This window comes from Peromyscus maniculatus, chromosome 14, assembly GCF_049852395.1.
Source record: "Peromyscus maniculatus bairdii isolate BWxNUB_F1_BW_parent chromosome 14, HU_Pman_BW_mat_3.1, whole genome shotgun sequence".
Classification (NCBI taxonomy): Eukaryota; Metazoa; Chordata; class Mammalia; order Rodentia; family Cricetidae; genus Peromyscus; species Peromyscus maniculatus.
This window is the reverse complement of record NC_134865.1, coordinates 46101756-46120936: the sequence shown is the minus strand read 5'-3', so window position 1 is coordinate 46120936 and position 19181 is coordinate 46101756. Positions and strand designations below refer to the sequence as shown.

At 38.2% G+C, this 19181-nt stretch overlaps 1 protein-coding gene and 1 long non-coding RNA gene across 7 annotated transcripts in view; one reads left to right on the top strand and one right to left on the bottom strand.

Annotated features, from left to right (window-relative positions):
• Hif1a (hypoxia inducible factor 1 subunit alpha) overlaps positions 1-19181 on the bottom strand; it is a 49670-nt gene that overhangs the window by 14295 nt on the left and 16194 nt on the right. For 2 of the 4 annotated variants that reach the window (XM_006992734.4, XM_076550879.1), the window contains exons 2-6: positions 7797-7987; positions 6412-6557; positions 6246-6330; positions 4129-4241; positions 2499-2701 (exon numbers count right to left, since the gene is read on the bottom strand). In XM_006992734.4, coding sequence (XP_006992796.1) covers positions 2499-2701; positions 4129-4241; positions 6246-6330; positions 6412-6557; positions 7797-7987 — 738 coding nt within the window. Of the gene's footprint in view, positions 1-2498; positions 2702-4128; positions 4242-6245; positions 6331-6411; positions 6558-7796; positions 7991-19181 lie in introns of all 4 variants that reach the window. The other 2 variants (XM_076550878.1, XM_006992733.4) reach the window with 1 other exon arrangement.
• The window catches only part of LOC121822385 (uncharacterized), a 43740-nt gene that overhangs the window by 17496 nt on the left and 7063 nt on the right, over positions 1-19181 (top strand). Inside the window, exons 2-4 of one of the 3 annotated variants that reach the window (XR_013044372.1) lie at positions 5696-5801; positions 7790-8036; positions 13638-13760. This is a non-coding gene — a long non-coding RNA (uncharacterized LOC121822385). Of the gene's footprint in view, positions 1-5695; positions 5802-6463; positions 6604-7789; positions 8037-13637; positions 13761-19181 lie in introns of those variants that run through there. The other 2 variants (XR_006063452.2, XR_013044373.1) reach the window with 2 other exon arrangements.

The following is a 19181-nucleotide window of genomic DNA, read 5'->3' as shown; positions in this document are numbered from 1 at the left end:
TTCATTCCATTTTATTTATTTTCTTTGTGTGAGTGTATGTGTGTGCCATAGCACAAAGGTGGAAGTCAGAGGACAGTGTGTGGGAGTTGGTTCTCTCCTTCCACCTTATGGGTCCCAGAGATTGAATTCATGTTGTCAAGTTTGGTGGCAGGTGCCTTTATCTGCTGGCCCATCTTGGTGAACCAGGATGTTAGAACTGGGATGTTTTCCCATGCCTTGATTCTAATGGGTTATAGATTCAAGAAGTTCTTAGAAAAAAAATTTAACCAAAAAACAAGAGTCTCCTTGTGTGAGTTACTATTAAGCTTTTAGTCTTTTAACTGATGTCATGGTGACTGTGTTAATTTTCTGACAGAACCAGAGGGGAACGCACGCCACTACCTTTCTTGTTTTGACTCTTTTGCTTTCCTTTATCCCCAGACTGCTCTATTTTCTGCGACACAAGTTTAAAAATAAGGGGATGGAAATTTTACTTCCACCACACTTTTGTATGCTGGCAATAAACACCATAAAACAGTTATCAAAACCATAAGATAGTTCTTAGTTTTTCTCTTCCTTTTATTGAAGTTGACACCAGTGGTAAGTGTACTGGACATACAACAAACTTCTAAAGGCCTCACAACAGATTTTTGAGGTCTGACCCTTCTAGACTAGGATTGCCAGTTTGACATCAGTTAAGTACCCAAACCCCAAGCCAGAACAGAATCCTATGTTGTGTGACCTTAGTCAGTGCTCTGCCAACATTGCTTTGTCTAAAGCGTGAGGAATTATAGTTATTCTAAGTGCTAAGGACTTAAAATTGGTGTTTCTATAAAATCGTTAGAGAAGTAGGAGGTAAGAAAGCTACGTATTTGCTGAGTGTGATGGTGCATACCTTTAATCCCAGCACCTGGGAAGAAGAGGCAGGCAGACCTCTGTGAGCTGGAGGCCAGCCTGGTCTACACAGTGAGTTTCAGGACAGTTAGGGCTATACAGACTCTGTCTCAAAAAAGCCAAACACCAAACAAACCAACAAAAAGCAAGAAAGTGATGTAAAAGAACTGATATGCTCATTATGATCTAGGGACCAGCATCAGAATTTTAGTTGACTGCAGAATCTACACCACTAATCACAGGCTATACAGCTTGTAGCAAAAAGAGACCAACAAGACAGCAACAGAACGAACACTATGACAGAAGCACATACAAGGATGTTGCCTAAGACGCTGTTAGAAGGTGAATGAGTGCAAAGGCACTAGACCTTAAAAAAGCACACGAACTCTTGGTTATAAGCGGCTGCGGCCATATCCAGATGAGTGCTTCTCCCACCTCCTGGTCAATTTGGAGAACTGAGAAAGGCCCAGACTGTAAATACATTTAGATTTAACTGTAAACCCTTTCTCTTTTTGAAACAGACTATGCAGCCCTGATTAGACTGGAGTTCATATGTAGTCTAAACTTTTGGTGACTTTCCTGTCTCAGCCTCCCAAGTGTTGAGATCATAGACACAAACTACCACACGCAGAATGTACAGCACCTTTTGATAAATAAAAATCTTCTTCCCACACATTGCTACAAGAAGCAATTGTTGCATTTCTAACAAGAGAATGGCATGACCCGCTCCTGGATGTAAGAGTAAAAGGGCACAAATCTGTTGGTAGAAATGCAGCTCACGAGTTTATGGCAACAACGCAGGCCAAAGGTAATGAAGCAAAGAATTCAATGACAAGGTCACAAAGGTAGATAGAATGATGAGGGGAGACAGTTGAACAATGCATTTACAATATTTAGAGAACAACTAAGTGCAGTTTGTGGTAAAGGTTAGAGGCAGGTATCAATAGTGCTATGCTGACAACACTAGGCTTCCCAAGAGGAGCAGCAGTTTGTCCTGCTGTGGGGAGCAGTAGTGGTGCAGTTCAGGAGTAGAAGTACTTACTTCACTATACAGAAAGTGATCAGACAGAAACACTCAGTTGGCAAGTACACACAAGTAGTAACAGATTTGGGAAATGGTGACAGGAACCACTGGTGGAGTTGAAGGTGCTCAAGAACATGTAGGTTAAAGACCAAAATTTTGTTGCCTACTCTACATAAACTTTATGTCTTTGAAATTTACATTCTCAATTTAAGCAGGATTCCCTAATTGGACAAGCAATCCATCTCTGACCTACATCCCTACTCCTTTAAAATATTTCTGCGAGACAGCTGACTTCGAACTCACCTTCCTCCTGCCTCAGTCTCCCAGTGCTGAGATGACAGGAGTGTGCCACCAGATCCAGCTAAGAATCTCACCTTACAGATTTGCATAATATTTGGCGGCAGAGTACTTATAGAACACAGTATATGTTTAATAAATGTGTGAATTCACAAAGCTAATCTTATGTTTTTGTGTCCTAGGATGCATCTTTTTACTCAGCTTCATGAACACATGCAATGTACCATTAAGTTTTTACTATAGTGAGTATAAAAAGGCTACAGAGAAATTTAAATTTTAAAAGTATAAAATAGGATTAATTTACCTTTCATCACAGTAAGAAAATTTCATATCCAGGCTGTGTCGACTGAGAAAAGTCTTGCTATCTAAAGGAATTTCAATATTTGATGGATGAGGAATGGGTTCACAAATCAGCACCAAGCATGTCATGGGTGGTTTCTTGTACCCACACTGAGGTTGGTTACTGTTGGTATCATATACGTGAATATGGCCTGTGCAGTGAAGCACCTATGTATGAGCAAGAAAACAAGTGGTTACCTTTTTTTGTTGTTGTTTGTTTTTAAAGGGGGAAAAAGAAATGCAGGTTAGTAGTTGAGTTTGACCTGACAAACTTTCAAACTTTGATAAAAGTGTCACAACCATCTGTAACTCTAGTTCCAGAGGATCTGATGCCGTCTCATCTCTTCAGGAAACAAGCATGCATTTATACACTGATATACATGGAGGTGAACCATTCATGCACATAATAAAAAAAAAAACGAGGGCTCACTTATAAACCAGACTATGGATCTAATGCCCTCTTCTGGCCTTCACAGGCACTGCAAGCACATGGCACACTTTCATCCAAGTAAATCTCTCTCTCTCTCTCTCTCTCTCTCTCTCTCTCTCTCTCTCTCTCTCTCTCTCTCTCTCTCTCTCTCACACACACACACACACACACACACACACACACACACACACACACACACACACACACGGAAAAAATTATTCATCAGTCTTTATGTATTTTTTAAAAAAGGCCTCTGGCTGGCGATTTAGCTCAGTGGTAGAGCGCTTGCCTAGCAAACGCAAGGCCCTGGGTTCGGTCCTCAGCTCTGGAAAAAAAAAAAAATTAAAAAAAAAAAAAAGCTTCCTTGTGTAAGTCTGGGCTGTCTTTCCTCCTTCACTCATCATTGATTTTTCTGTAATGACTATGGTTCAGTACTGAACAAGGAAATTAAACTGTGATGGATAGAAAATTAAACTTAAAAAAAAAAAAAAAAAAAAGCCAACTGACTAAGTTAGCTTGGTATAGGAATACCATATTTCCCATAACTCAAACTGGCAAATTACTACAGTTTAAATGGAGATCACACACACTGGATGCAAGCACAAACTACTACACTGTTTAAATGGAGATCACACACACTGGATGCAAGCGCAAAAATGCAAAAGGGAACAATTATATTTGCCTCCTCATAATTTTTTTAAAATTTATTTTTATTTTATGTAAGTGTTCTGCCCGCATGTATATGTGTGCACTGTGTGTGCACCTGGTGCCTGAAGAAGAGGTCAGAAAAGAATATTGGATCTCTGGAATTGGGAGTTACAGACGATTGTGAGCTGACACACGGGTGCTGGGAACCAAACCAGGTCCTTGACAAGCAAGTTCTCTTAACCACCAAGCCATCTCTCCAGCTCCCCCTCATACCTCTAAAACTCTTTTCAGAGGATTGAGACAAGGTAAAGTTCATTTTGTTTTCTGAGGTAGGGCTTGCTGTGCTTCCCTGGCTAGTCAGGAACTTGCTGTGTAGACAAGGCTGCCTTCAAACTCATAGCAGCCCCTGCTCCCAGGTGCTAGGGTCACTTTCACCAGTCTGGTGAAAGTTCTGGATACCAGCAACATGTAAGTGCATGGATTGTTCTATAAATCAACGCCCACTCAGCTTACTTACCTTCCACGTCGCAGACTTTATGTTCATTGTTCTCCCCCGGCTAGTTAGGGTACATTTCATTCTGAGAAAAAAGCTTCGTTGGGTGTTTTGTTCTTTACCTTTTTTCACTGGGCCTAATGAAAGCAAGAGACAAAGTTGTAAGTCATAGCTAAACACAGAAATTTGTTACACTAAGGGTAGCAAGGTGACAACCTCAGCATTAACACAACATTTGCTCCCTTTTCACCCACTTCAACACATCCATTAGGTCTGACAGCCCCACCCTGGGCAGTGTTTAGAAGAAGACCACAGCGAGTCCTTGAAGTGCAGGAGGAGAGCCTACACTCTCCATGAATACATGACTGTTATTCATCTGTGCTGGTGTAAAGAAAATATGAAAATGGTGTGCGTTTGCCCTAAGTGTGCTGTCAGTAGACAGATATGTCCCCCTCCCTCGCAAAAAAGAACTTGAATAAATACTTCATGTCCTTTACCAAATTTGATAATTCAATTTTGAATAAGCAGCAATATACTTACAGAATTTAAAAAATATCAACTTACCTTTTGGTAGACAGAATGTTTTATAGTTAGAGAAATGCCATGGTAGAGGTTGGAGAGTTCTAGGCCAAACTGAGCTACACAGTGAGGCCTTGTTTAAATTTAAAGTTACAGAAATAGGGATTGGCAATGTTGCTCAATGGAAGAACACTTCCTTAGCACATACACTGAAGCCCTGGGTTTGATTCCCCAGTACCACGAAAAGAAAAGTCACAGAAATAAAGCAGGGATAAATCAATTCAAGTCTCTGTAACCTTATGCCAAACCTTGTAACTAAAAACTGAGATTACATTCAGATGACCGTGGAATAGATGATTTCCTATTTTTATTGCTTAGTCTGGTTCAAAACAAATGTTTCATTTATATGAAATCCCAGAAAATGTGGATTAGAGGTTTGCTCAGGACTGAGTAAGAGGTATAAGGAGATGGATGATATAAAGGTATAGAACTTCTTAGTCTACAGGGAGTCCTAGGCCAGCCCGGCCTATATAGTGAAACCCTGTCTTAATACACATAAACAAAATAAAAACAAGTATTTTTTTTCTAAAATTAAAGGTATGGTGGTGGTTGGCCTATGTCTATGAATATATTAAAAATCATTGAAATCTATCAAATTTAGGGTACATAAAACTAAGTTCTTAGAAAAAAAGCAAACACAAAATACTCATTATTCAGGATCTAATGTGTATACTGTGAGTAATGCAAAGATGAATAATTTTAATTATTCATTAAGTAAATGATTATTAATGCCTTTAAGCATGCAATAGATACAGTAGGGTCAATTGCAATACAATGTAAAGTAGTCAAGGCTTAATAAGAATGCTTTCAAAGAGAAAAGACTAGATCCTGCCAGAGGGAATCAGAAAAAGGACAAGTATACTGTGTAAGAAGACACAAGTGTGTAAAACTTCAACTTCTGCCTCTGTAATCCAACAAGTACTTCACAAAACTCTCAAGTGTTCCAGGCCTCTCTTACTACTTTTGTTAATATGCAAGCATCCATAACGTAATACTTGTGTTTTTGAGACAGGTCTCACTCTGTAGCCTTGGATGGTTTGAAACTAGCTACATAAACCAGGTTGACCTAGAACTCAAAAGATCTGCCTGTATCTACTTGCCAAGTGCTAGAATTAAAGGTGAGCACCACCACATGTGGGCCTTCCAACTAGTCTTAAAAGTCCTGGTCAACTCCTCCCATCCCCTTTTGGACACTGAGAAAGCCTGAACCCAAATTGCCTTTGTGTTTTCAATAATTGTCTAAAATCCTATTATCTGTCATTTGTATTATAACTTCTTGTCTTAATACTGTATTTTCATTTATAACTGTCTTGGTCTTGGTTTTTTATTTATTTTTCCATCTTGTCTACTCTTGTGTGTAATTACCTATTAATTCAATGAGTTTTAAAACTTTTTTTGTTAGTTTTCTAAAATGTAGAATAACAGTTTTAACAAAGAGCAGTATTAACATTAAATGTAAAATAACATTCTTTCTTAAATCAGTTCATTACCAAAAAGATAAAATTAGTCTGACTGAAAAATCACCTGTCATATTAAATCAAACAATAGGTTTTTCTTCTCACCATTTCTGTGTGTAAGCATTTCTCTCATTTCCTCATGGTCACATGGATGAGTAAAATCAAACACACTGTGTCCAGTTAGTTCAAACTGTAAACACATTAAAAACAATTAGATCTACATCATATAATCAAAGTACCCAGAAGGGCTCTTCATATTCAAGAACTTTACCTGAGTTAACCCCATGTATTTGTTGACGTTATCAGAAATGTAAATCATGTCACCATCGTCTGTGAGCACCATAACAAAGCCATCCAGGGCTTTCAAATAGAAGCAGTTCATCTGTGCTTTCATTTCATCTTCAATGTCCAGATCACCTACAAGGGCACAAGAGGGAAGAAACAAAATAAGGCTCTATCTCAGGTACTTTTAAATATCTACAGTACATATATTTATTTCTGTATATTTTCATGAGATTTTTTTCCAGTTGTTTTACATAACCGTTTAAAATAAATTTGCAAACAGGCAAATCCCTGGGGGGAAAAAAGATCGTATTTTAAAAAGAAGACAGGTATGGCTTTATACACAGCACTAAGAAGGAAGAGGCAGGTGGAACTCTGAGTTCAAGGCAGCCTGGTTTACATAGCAAGATACAGACCAATCAGGGTTATAAGGTGTCACCTTGTCTTAAAAAAAAAAGGTGGGGTGATGGGGGTGGTGGTGGAGGGGCAATAGGTACGACAGGAGGAAATGGAGGGAAAATGTCACTATCTTGAAAATGTCTGAATGAAGCTTTAAAAGGATGCTGTCATGTGGAAGAATGGAGAATATGTTCTAGAGGATGGAACGGTGACAACTTTATTGGATTATAATATCTATTCACTGGTGATGCTAATGTACCAGGAGCTATCGAGTTATATTTGCAGGTTTAAAAATAAAGGGCAAACAAAAACAACTTACAGTACAAAAAGGACTATTCCCATAGGTAACTAAGAAAACCAAAGCTTCACTAAAGGAGGAAAAAATAGTGAAAAGAGTTAAAGTATACACATCACAGCATAATTAGGTATTTTTAAAAAGTATTGTGTGGGGGCCATGCTGGAGAGATGGCTCATCAGTTAAGAGCACTGGCTGATCTTTCAGATTAGCTGGATTCAATTCACAGCACTCACAGCTGTCTGTAACTCCAGTTCCGAGGAATCTGACATCCTCTTCTGGTCTCTGCAGGCACTAGGCATGCAAATGTTGAAGAAAAAACACCCACATATATTTATATATAATATATATACATATTGTGAGGCCACAGAAATGACTCCAGTTAAGAATGCTTGCTGCTCAATCAACAGGACCGTATTTTGGACTCCAGCACCCACAACATAAATACTTGGCTCATAAATACCTGTAATTCCCGCTCCAAGGGGTCTGACACCCTCTCTAGCCTCCAATGGCACCTTCATGAACGTATTAACATGCGCACACATGTGCGTGAGTATGCATGCACACACATATACACAATAACTCTCTTAAAAGAAAGCATTGTGGCTACCTGCTAAAAGTAATTTCTAGATGCTTTTAACTTCTAATTTTTTGGTCTATTGTGTTCTTGTAGAACTCACCAGCATCCAGAAGTTTCCTCACACGTAAGTAACTGATGGTGAGCCTCATAACAGAAGCTTTATCAAGATGTGAGCTCACATTGTGAGGAAGTGGCAGCTGATGAGCAAGCTCATAAAAAACTTCGGACTCTTTGCTTCGCCGAGATCTTGCTGCATCTCTAGACTTTTCTTTTCGACGTTCAGAACTCATCCTACTTAACAGAAAAAAGAAAAATAGGAAGAAAAGAGACAAGAATGCATGTTAGTTTGTTTAAACTTGAATAAAACTAATTTTGCATTTTCCTGTGTACTGTATAAGGATTAGAAGAAGGCATGTAATTATATAAGACTTGTGTGGGAGATGAACAAAATTTTATAAGATAGCTATACAAATTTTGGATCACTGAAAACATAATAAATTCTGTTAAGATGTCCAAGCTTTAACCATTTCCAAAGCAGATGCTTTCATCCCCAAATTACAGTAGTCTGTATATCTAATGCCTCACAGTCATTCCAGAGTATTCTCAGCATAGAGAAACCCTAAGTAAGTTTAAAGAAACTAAAGTTGTACATAATAATTTGAAAACAGGTAGTAATTTTATGGGCAGTTTAAGATATTAATAGCTACCTATAATTTGATTAGTCTCTTTTGACATCAATACTTTCCCACATACTCTCTAACCATGGGATTTTTATATTAGCAGCTATAGCAAGCTACCACTTTCAGGTTGCTTATTTCCTTAATAACGGATACCAAAGAAATGCAGGAATGTGGAAGAAATAATGATGCATCATAATACCAACCCATGGGGATGCTAGTAAAGGTAATAGAAGCATCAATACAATGAATGATACACGTTGAGGAATCTTCCAAAAACAATTTTGTGTTGTGGAATATTAACTAGGCAAATAAATGTTACATTTGTTTATGCTGTGGAATATTACTTTAACTATGTGAAGGCATGTCACATTTATATTAACTCCATGTCATGAATTGTGAGTTGGCTGGTGGCTCAAAAAACAAAACAAAAAAACCCTGGTCCAATTTGTTTAAGTCATATCAAGCAGAGCTGTCTTCCTTTGCTTACCTGCCTAGCAACATGCTCTTCTTACTTGAATTGAATGTCAGGCTAAACCTGGCTCTGTTCTTAGCTGCTCCGGTAAGCCTGCCACTATCAAATATTAATCTAAATGAGGTGCTCAGTTATCTCATAACAACCTATAAATAGATTAAGCAGTACTCCCATTTTATGAAAAGAAACTGGGCTCCGTAGATTAAAAGCAGCAACTGTGTAGCAAGTAGGCACATACCAAGATAAATTTGTTTTTACTCTTCCACAGTCTTCTCTACTAATGGAGAATGCTGCTTCTATTTTACTCCTAAGCTCCAATCTTATTAGATCAGTGATTTGCTAACTGGTGAAAGCAGCTCTTGGAATGTACTAAACATACAGCAATATAACAGGGACTTTTTACTCAGTTCTCGTACTTTGTAAAGGAAGCACATAATCGCTTCTTCAAGTCTCATTTGAATGTAAGGCTGAAAGCTACATGCATAGAAACCACATTCTTAAATAATTGTCAAGAGTTCTCAGCAACTCTCGTTAAGAGTTCTCAGCAACTCTCTTGTTATACACAGTTTTCAAAGTCTAATAAAGAATGCATATATTTGTTAGATACTAAACTGTGATACAAAAATTTCAATTCAAACATTTAGTGGATGTATCCAACTTTTTGACATCAGGACACAACACTGTCATGAACTGTGCAACTGAGCTACAAAAAAGTTTCAATAAAACCTCATAACTTACATTTTATGTAAGTTTACAATTACTTGTGTTAGCCACACTCATACATATTGTGGGGCACATGTGGTCTGCAGGCCACTGGCTGGACACATCTGATTCTAGAGCAATTTGACTCAAGAACCTTAAGATTGTAAGTAGGACTTTTAAGAAACATTGTCGCCAGGCGGTGGTGGCACACGCCTTTAATCCTAGCACTTGGGAGGCAGAGCCAGGAGGATCTCTGTGAGTTCGAGGCAAGCCTGGGCTACCAAGTGAGTTCCAGGAAAGGTGCAAAGCTACACAGAGAAACCCTGTCTCGAAAAAAAAAACAAAACAAAAAAAAAAACATTATCACAATTAGAGGGTAGTTATGATTAAAATACATTGCATATAGGTACAAAATTCTGAAAGAATAAAAATACTGTATAAAGGAAACATCACTTGGAGCTACTTATCTAAATGAATCAGTATATTCTTTTTTAAAAAAATTATAAGATTTATTTATTTATTTATTAATTATATATACAGCATGTATGACTACAGGCCAGAAGAGGGCACCAGATCTCATTACAGATGGTTGTGAGCCACCATGTGGTTGCTGGAAATTGAACTCAGGACCTCTAGAACAGCAGTCAGTGCTCTTAACCTCTGAGCCATCTCTCCAGCCCGAATCAGTATATTCTTAATACTCTACAATAAAAAAAATCTATCAAGACCACATGAGTACCACAATGTCAACAGTTTGAAAACTTTTAAGTGCATTAAAAGTGCTTTGTTTTCCCTTTGCATTTTGAAATAAAATGTGTAATCAAATAGTTTTTGAAACTCATTTCATTGATACAATACTTGGGCTGGAGTAAGGGAGACAGCAGAGATCCACTGGGTTATAATGGACACCCACAAATGCTGTTTACACACACACACACACACACCTACACACCTTTTTCAGGGTTTCACTGTATATCCCTGGCTGGCTTGGAACTTGCTATGTAGTCCAGGCTGACCTCAAACTCACAAAGATCCATTTGCCTCTGATCCCCAGCTTTGGGATTAAAGACACGTGCCATCACGACTGGCACATTTTTCCTCTTTTAAATTCATGTGCAGTGGTGGCTGTGGGAAGCAGCACTCTATCTGAATGACCAGCAATCAAACTAAATATTAAATCAGCCTGGGCGTAGAGAACCTTATAAGCAACTTGAAATACTCAACTACTCTCCCTTTTCTAACCCACTTAACCAATCTAAACTACTGAAAAACAGCCACTCAAATGAAACCCTTGAGGGAAAACGTGAAAAAAGCTCCAGGGCTTTAGAATCTGAACTGCCTTCTTTCTTATCTACTCCCAGGAAGGCTCTGTATCAGTCATCTACAGCAGAACTGCAGAATTCACAAAGAACATGAGCAGACTTGCAGCAAAGTACTGTTTCCTGCAAATTACCAATTCCATTTATGGTGTTTTTAAGTACAGATCAAGTGACATTCTGCCTCTTCGATGTCTACATGAAGTGGTATTTCAGCCAAGTATATAAAGTTCTGTCTTTTGAATAATTTGCTTAACAGTTTCCACAACTATTCTACATATAATATATAAACTAGTAAAATAGCTAAATCTTTGTAGCATTATGGGTTCTGCTTAAAAAAAATAAGAGCACTGGATATAAAACTAATAATCTTAAAATTATTTTGTTTACATACAAAGTTTGTGAGTAATTTGTTGTATTATGATGAGACTCTGTAACACAAAAGAAGTACAGATGTTGAGACATTTGTTGGCTTCCTGACTACAAGGGAATGTGACTTTGAGAGCTGAACTTCAGTCCCTGGGTTAGGAGTGCTGCTGCTGTTGCTGATGACTAGAGCTCTGGTCCCAGCACCTATGGCAGACAAGGTCACAACTGCCTGTAACTAGCTCCACAGGAATCCAACCCTCTCCTAGCTGCCATAGGCACTTACACACCCACACCCACACCCACACGGGAGGGGGGACGACAACAAGAGAGTGCTTACCAAGGTTACAAAGTTAATAGTAGGATCTGTATTCCAGCTTAAACAGGCAGGCTGAGAATCCACATTATTAATAATCACGAAGACATATTCATAATCTAGGCTATTATTACAAAGTTTAAACTCTGTTGACTTAAAACATCTAAATGCATAAAGAAGTTACAGGGTTAACTTTGGAATGTAGGACCGAACACTAAGCTATTCAGAGGGATTCCTTATCAGACTCGTAAATCCAAAAGCCTAATTTGAAAAGCACCTATTCTGATGGCAATCACCTGCTCACCACTGGGCACTGGCCAACTTCTATGAAGAGATAAGTCTACCCATGTATTCCCACATGTTGATATCTGCACAGAGCCACTAAATAAACATCTTATTTTACTATTATTTGTTTTTTCATTTGCTCAACATCAGTCTGTTACAGCAACTTCCTTATTTTGTTTGCACTAATTTTTACAGAGTTCTTTACTATATAAAGCTAAAGAATAAAGGCTGAGATAAGCTGAGATTTTATTTTTCTTCCCACCCCTTTTTTAAACCACAAAGCAGTTCAGGCCTCCTTAAGATAATGAACACAATATAATTAAAAATACATTCTCAAATGAAGTGTATCCTGAGACTGTTTTTTTAAATTTTTTTATTAAGAAATTTTCTATTCACTTTATATACCAACCACAGATCCCCCCTCTTCCCTCCACCCCCTGCCTTTCCCCCCAACCCACCCTCATCTCCACATTTTCAAATCAAGGTCTCCCATGGGGAGTCAGCAGAGCCTGGCACACTCAGCTGAGGCAGGTCCAAGGCCCTTCCCCTGCACCAAGGTTGTGCAAGGTGTCCCACCCTAGGCACTGGGCTCCAAAAAGCCCACCCATGCACCAGGGATGGATCCTGATCCCCCTGCCTGGGGACCCCCCAAACAATTTGAGCTAAACAACTGTCTCCTGTATCCAGAGGGCCTAGTCCAGTTCTATGGGGACTACAAAGCTATTAGTCCACAGTTCATGGGTTTCTGAGACTGGTTTTTAAGCAAGAAGGGGTCTGCTGTTTTCACAGTGAAAAAAGGTTTTAATGCCATTATTTTCATACAAGGGGAGAGTTTACCAAGTTTTGGTTTATATTTTACAACACATTTAAGGGGATTAAAAAAATAATCACTGGGACTAGAAAGCTGGCTCAGAGAGAGCATTAAGATGGTTAAGAGAGCATACTGCTCTTGCAGAGGACCTGAGTTTGGTTGTCAGCACCCTTATCAGGCAGCTCACAACATCTGTAACTAGTACAGGAGATCCAATGTCCTCTGTAAGCACTTGCATTTACATATACATACTCTCCCATACTTAAAAATTAAAATGGAATTTAAAAATTATTTTATGTGTATGGGTGCATGTCTGCGCACCATCTGCATGCTGTACCCCACCCCCAGTGGCCAGAATAGGGGTTGAATTCTCAGGATCTGGATGGTTGTTAAGCCTCCATATGTATACTGGGAACCAAACCTGGATCCTCTACAAAATTGGCAAGTGCTCCTAACCGCCAGGCCATCTCACCAACCTCAAATTAAAAATAAATCGCTAAAAAATTTGAAAAAATAAAAAACCCTATAACACAATCACTACTTGATATAACACCTCACAATCCTATATGAAATTTAGTCTAGACTAAATTTGTGTTGCTGTTTGCACAGGACTGTTTACTTAGAGTTTTGGATGATCCAGGAAGCACTCAATTTGGCACAGTGTAACATTAAGACAAACTTATTTCTTGCATACAGTTCTCGACAACTTACAATCTGCTCAGCTATTTTAACTTACTTTAATGGACTTTAGTTCTATTATATACATTCCCATATTTTAGAAATATTAACCGTTTGTTGTATTAGAAGTTAATTTTTCCAGAACCCATTTCCTCTCATCTGTTTATTTTTCTCTACTTAGGTAGTTCAAACCCATTTAGAAATTAAACCTTTTCCTTGCTTATTTCTGATGTCTATATATTAAATTATCACCTGCTTTTGACACACATTTTGCTCAACTAACGTTTTAAATGATTTTATTCATACTTTGTACAGATAAAATGATTTAATTATGTGGCAAGAAGCATCAGTAATCACTAGTTGTCTAAAGACAGTCCTTGTATGGTGAAGATGCAAGGCAAAATGAATCTGTGTGTCCCCTTCAGGAGATCTGAACAGGTAGGTATAAACCAGTTACCAAGATTCTCTAACAGCAGGAAGTCTGACTGAAAAGATGAGGTTTAAAAAAATGTTTCTTGAGTACTTATACTTAGGCACCACCTTAAGTGTTTTCCATGTTATTAGCTCACTTAGCAAGCCCCCTCCCGGCAAAATGTCAAATAGCCTTCATGAACTCCAGAATGATAGAAATTGCTCTTTCATTCAAGACATACTGAGAAGGGCTGAGGCATGGCTCAGCAGTTAAGAGCACTCACTGCTCTCACAGAAGACCAGAGTTCAGTTTCCAAAACCCACACAGTGGTTCAAGAGATCTGATGCACTCTTCTGGCCTTGGAGGCACTGCATACACGTGGTGCAATTACACACATACACACAAAACAGTCATATACATAAAAATAAACCTTTTTGTTAAAGTAGAAAAAAAACAGACGAGAAAAATGTTAAATCCTATGTATTCAATATGTTACAGAAATTTTGTTATAACAAATTTATTATTTTATTGTTTATAATAAATAAATATATTAGTATTGACTATACACATGTACCAGGACTGTGCTGAGGGACTAAGAATATACAGTGATAAAAGGTTTATTGAAGGTAACTTAATGCAATATTTTCAAATGCTGATATAGCTATACCACTTATCACTTGGGAGATGATCTAAATTTCAACTACTGTCTTTATAAATTCTGACTCAGTAGATATGAGGCAGAGATATTATTATTATTTTTATTCTGAAGAAAAATGTATTTATTTGGGAGTCACTGACTAATTTTTGTTGCTGCTAATGGCAAAGATTCTTAAAACAAACAAAGAAAAAAGGTATTATGTTCTGTGTAAAGTCTTAATTATTTTAAAAACACACCCTTTCCTAATTCCCTATTTGTCTCTTTAACTGTTTGCTACACAATTCTCAGCCACTCCAAACAGTTTCTGAAAAGTACCACATCTCATCCCTTTGAGCTTGCTCACTCTATCCTCTGCCTGGATCCCCCTCCCAACACATGACTGAGGGAATTTATGTGAGAAACTTTTAAGACTCAATTCAAACATTTTGTTTGTTTGTTTCTAGTTTAGTATTTTTCCAAACTGCTCCTCTTCTAGTTATACAGCTATCTTCATTCATAATCTTCACAACTCTCAAACTTCTTCCAGAAGAAGTATGCTTGCTCTCTGCACAAATGGGCACAAATCTGACTTTGATTTCAAGCAAGGAACTAACTGCCTCTTCAACATTCCTTTTAAATATTTCCAATGTTATGCTCTGTCGGTGCTCCTACGATCCTACAGTTTTGTTTGTGACAGGGTTCCCTGTAGCCCGGGCTGGCCCCGAACTACTGACCCTTTAGCTTCCATCTCCTTAGTGCTGGGATGATGAGCATATGCCACCACGCCTGGAAGTCCAGTGCAACTAAGTCAGTACTAGGGACAAAGCGTTTTCACTGGGATTTACTGTGACTCGAGGTGTAAGCACCTGAAATGTAAGGGTGCATATTAGACGGAGGGTACCAACCTTAAAGTCTTTCCTTTCCTTTTCTGCTTGCTTTGTCTTTTTTTCCTACAACAGTTACCAGAACAATTCTTTTAACAGGAAAGTCATAAATTCATTTGCTTAAAATTGTTTGTCCCTTAATCCAAGTCAAAGCCAAAGTCTCTACAGCAGCCCCTGTGTGCCCCATGATTTGTTCCACCACTTGATTTTACCTACCTTAGCTCTGCCCTTCCTTACTCTGCCTTTTCTCTTTTCTTTTGAGACAGGTTCTCGCCTTGGTTGTCCTAGAACTCGCTCTGTAGACCAGGCTGACTTCCAACTCAGAGATCCACCTGCCTCTGCCTCCCACATGCTGGAATTATGGCATGCGCCACCACGCTGGCCACTCTGCTCTTAACTTCAGCGGTTCCTTGCTGTTCTTTACGTTCAGACACATTCCCTCTAGGACATTCTCACTAGTTGTTCTGGAGCACAGCTCCCCAGTACCAAACAAGGTTTGCCTTGCACTTTTTTCACGTTTCACTGAGATGAGACTCCCTAACAACTGCATCCATCCTGATCCTCTTGCCCTGTTCTATTTTCCCAGAAGTACTTAATCACCTATACATGTAAATCAATATAATGTTCATATTATTTATTTTCTACTCCACAAACCCATACTCACACTCAAGTGTAATTACTCTTACAAAGGTAGGGATTTTTATCTGTTCTGTTTAACTTATACATTCCAAATACTTAGAACAATTCTTGACTCATAAAATATATTTGATAACTGATGGACAAATACATAAATTATTAAGTTGTTATCTTTCCTTTCTTTTGAGACAGGGTCTTGTTTTGTATCCCTGGCTGGCCTTAAACCTGCCTCTGCCTCCTGAATAGCCAAAATTATAAACATGTGTCATCACATCTGGCTTAACTGAAATTTTATTGCTTGGCTGAAAGATACATATGTATGTATATGATTACCAGAATAAACAGAACAATGGCTAATCATGACAGCTAATTTTACATGTAAGTTAATCATTTACCTAGCAGAGTTCCAGCACACGAAAGAAATAACTAAATGTTCAGCAACCAAATCATGAAATAAATGTGAACAAAGGCAAATCCAGACATTAGCCAAGTCCAACAGCAAGCAAATGCCCTCCTAAACATAAACACAAACAGACAGCAATCTTATCAAAAAAGAAGTTTACAGGCAAAGGAGAGAGCTGAGATACTCAAGCAGTGTGCTGAAAGAGAGCCAATGCTAAAGAAGTTTTCCGGCTTATTGTTTCCACAATGTGAATTTTGTTTCCTTTTCTTGCGACAAGGTCCTGCTGTGTTGACCAGGCTGGCTTCAAACTCTTGGACCTTCTGCCTCAGCTCTCCAAGTGCCGGATTACACACAGAATGCCTTTCACTATTTTGTCCTGAGCTAATGTGGTCACAAAAATGTACAAATTACACTGTTAAACTATGGAATCAACCTGTGTGTGTGTGTGTGTGTGTGTGTGTGTGTGTGTGTGTGTGTGTGTGTTGAATGCACACATGAGAAGGCCAGAGGACAAGGCTGGTGTCTTCATCTATCACTCTTCTGAGACTGCCTCTTACTGATCTGGGGAGATCTCCTTACCCCTCACAGTGCTGGGATTACAGGCACATGCAGCCATACCAGGCTTTTGAACTGAGATCCTCATGCTTGCACAGTGTTGTCACTTACTAAGCCTGGCCCAAAAATTTGTATTATCTTATAAATATATCTAAACCCAGCCAGACACATGATTGGATTTTATTTTTCTATTATCTTTTCCCAAAAGTGTTGTTAGTGTTCAATAAATTGATTCCTCATCATGTTTTCACTAAATATGTATTTTATATTTGTTTTTAAGAGAAATTTTATTATTAACAGATTCTTTTAATTTGTTAATAAAACTAGAGTGTCTAAACCTGATAACATTTAGCAAAAAAGAAATGACAAACAGGGAAACGTACAAATTAGTCTTGGCACTATAAAATATCTCCTAAATTCTAATCAATAAACTTAAAAATGAAACTTCAGCTGGGCATGATGGTACACACCTTTACTACACACTCTCAGGGCAGAGGCAGGTGGATCTTTGGGAGTTTGAGGCACTGTAAGTGCCAGCTCAGCTAAAGGTACACAGTAAGACTGTCTCAAAAACAGATCGGGGGTGGGGGTGGGTGGAACGGGGGGGGGCAGGAAGTGCGTGCTGGCTGAGTTTATTCTCCTCCTTCAGCATCACAAAGTAAAAAGAAGTAAAGGAGGCTAGAGAGATGGCTGAGCAGGTAAGAGCTGTAATTCAGAGGACAAGAGATCCTACCCTACACAATGTCTAGCTCCAGAGGATCAGAAGCCTCTGGCTTCCAAGGGTACTTGCATTCACATGCAGATACCCACATGCAGACAGACAGACAGACACACAAAATTAAAACTAATAAAAATCTTGAGAAGGAAAAGAGTGAAACACAATAGAATACTTCTCTAGTTGCATGAAGGCTAAGGCAGAAGAATCACTTGAGTCCAAAGTTGGAAAGTCAGCCAGGAGACATAGTGAGACCCTTTCTGAAAAACACAAAGTAGCAACTTAACCTTTTACATCTTTCCAAATAGACTAGAAACTTAGTAATCTAATTTTAAGATCTTGAAAATCCTGTATTATTTGAAATTAAGCTCATCAGACCTATTTGAATAAAGAAAAAATAGATAGTTATATATGTCAAAGGTCAATCACTGACCAGATTTCCTGTATAGGACACTGAGGAGTAAGGTCCAGAAATCTTTTAGAAGAATTCTTTCAAGGGATTGTGATGCACGTTAAAATTTGATGTCTTGGGCCAGTGAGATGGCTCAGTGGTTAAGAGCACTGGTTACTTTTGCAGAGGGCCTGGAGTTCAATTCCCAATACCTCACAAGGCAGCTAACCATCTGTAACTCTAGTTTCAGGGGATCCAATATCTTCTTCTAGCTTCCATGAGCAATGCACACATGTGCTGCACAGGCATATATACAGACAAAATTCCCATATATATAAAAAAAAAATCTTTCAAAAAAATCTGCAATCTTTCACATTATAATAAAAACTGCACACACATTTTCTGTGTATTTAGCAAAATACCTTATAGTATACCAGGGATCAAAGATTTGTTGAGTGATTCAATAACTATGGATCAAGAGGCATTTCGTGTTATTATTTAGTAATAATCTAAAAACAAAAATAATCTAACAAATCAAATTTCAACAGGCATAAAACTAAACAGGCAATTATTAACTAGATAAGATAGAAACTAGCAGAGAACCAGTTTTATAATAAATTTAAACAAATATATACCAGTAATTTTTGAAAAAAAAATGACAAAAATATTTTTTTTACTATGGCAACTAAATATACTATAAAATACTATGTAGTGTGAGATTTAATTGCTGGAAATACACTACAAAAATACTCAAGGACAAAAACAGTAAAAATGTCTGTGTATTTAATAAAATATAAAATAACACTGCCTCAAAAATTTGTGAGTAGGGTTAAAAGACAGCCTAATTAATAATTCTGTGGGTTCCTTCCCCCCAGTTCTCTGAAACTCATGTGTGTTTATGTATGTGTTGCTGGGGATGGAAGTGAGGGCTTTACACATGAAGATTTAAAAAAAAAAACAAAACACCTTTAAACACCTTTATGGCTGCCACGACTGTCAAGGAATCAGTGCTCCACCAGTAACGGCTGTGTTAATGGCTTTCCCCAAACCACACCAGCTACTCCCCATTGAACTCAGTAGAGTTGCTATCCCCTAGCCCCCAAATGTTTCCATTCCTGGTTGGCTGAATCTATAGATGTACAGCAAGGCTACAAAGCACCTCCCTTGCATTAGTCATCCTTCTGTATTCTAGGGAATTGCTTCCAAAAGACCCTTCCACCTCCACA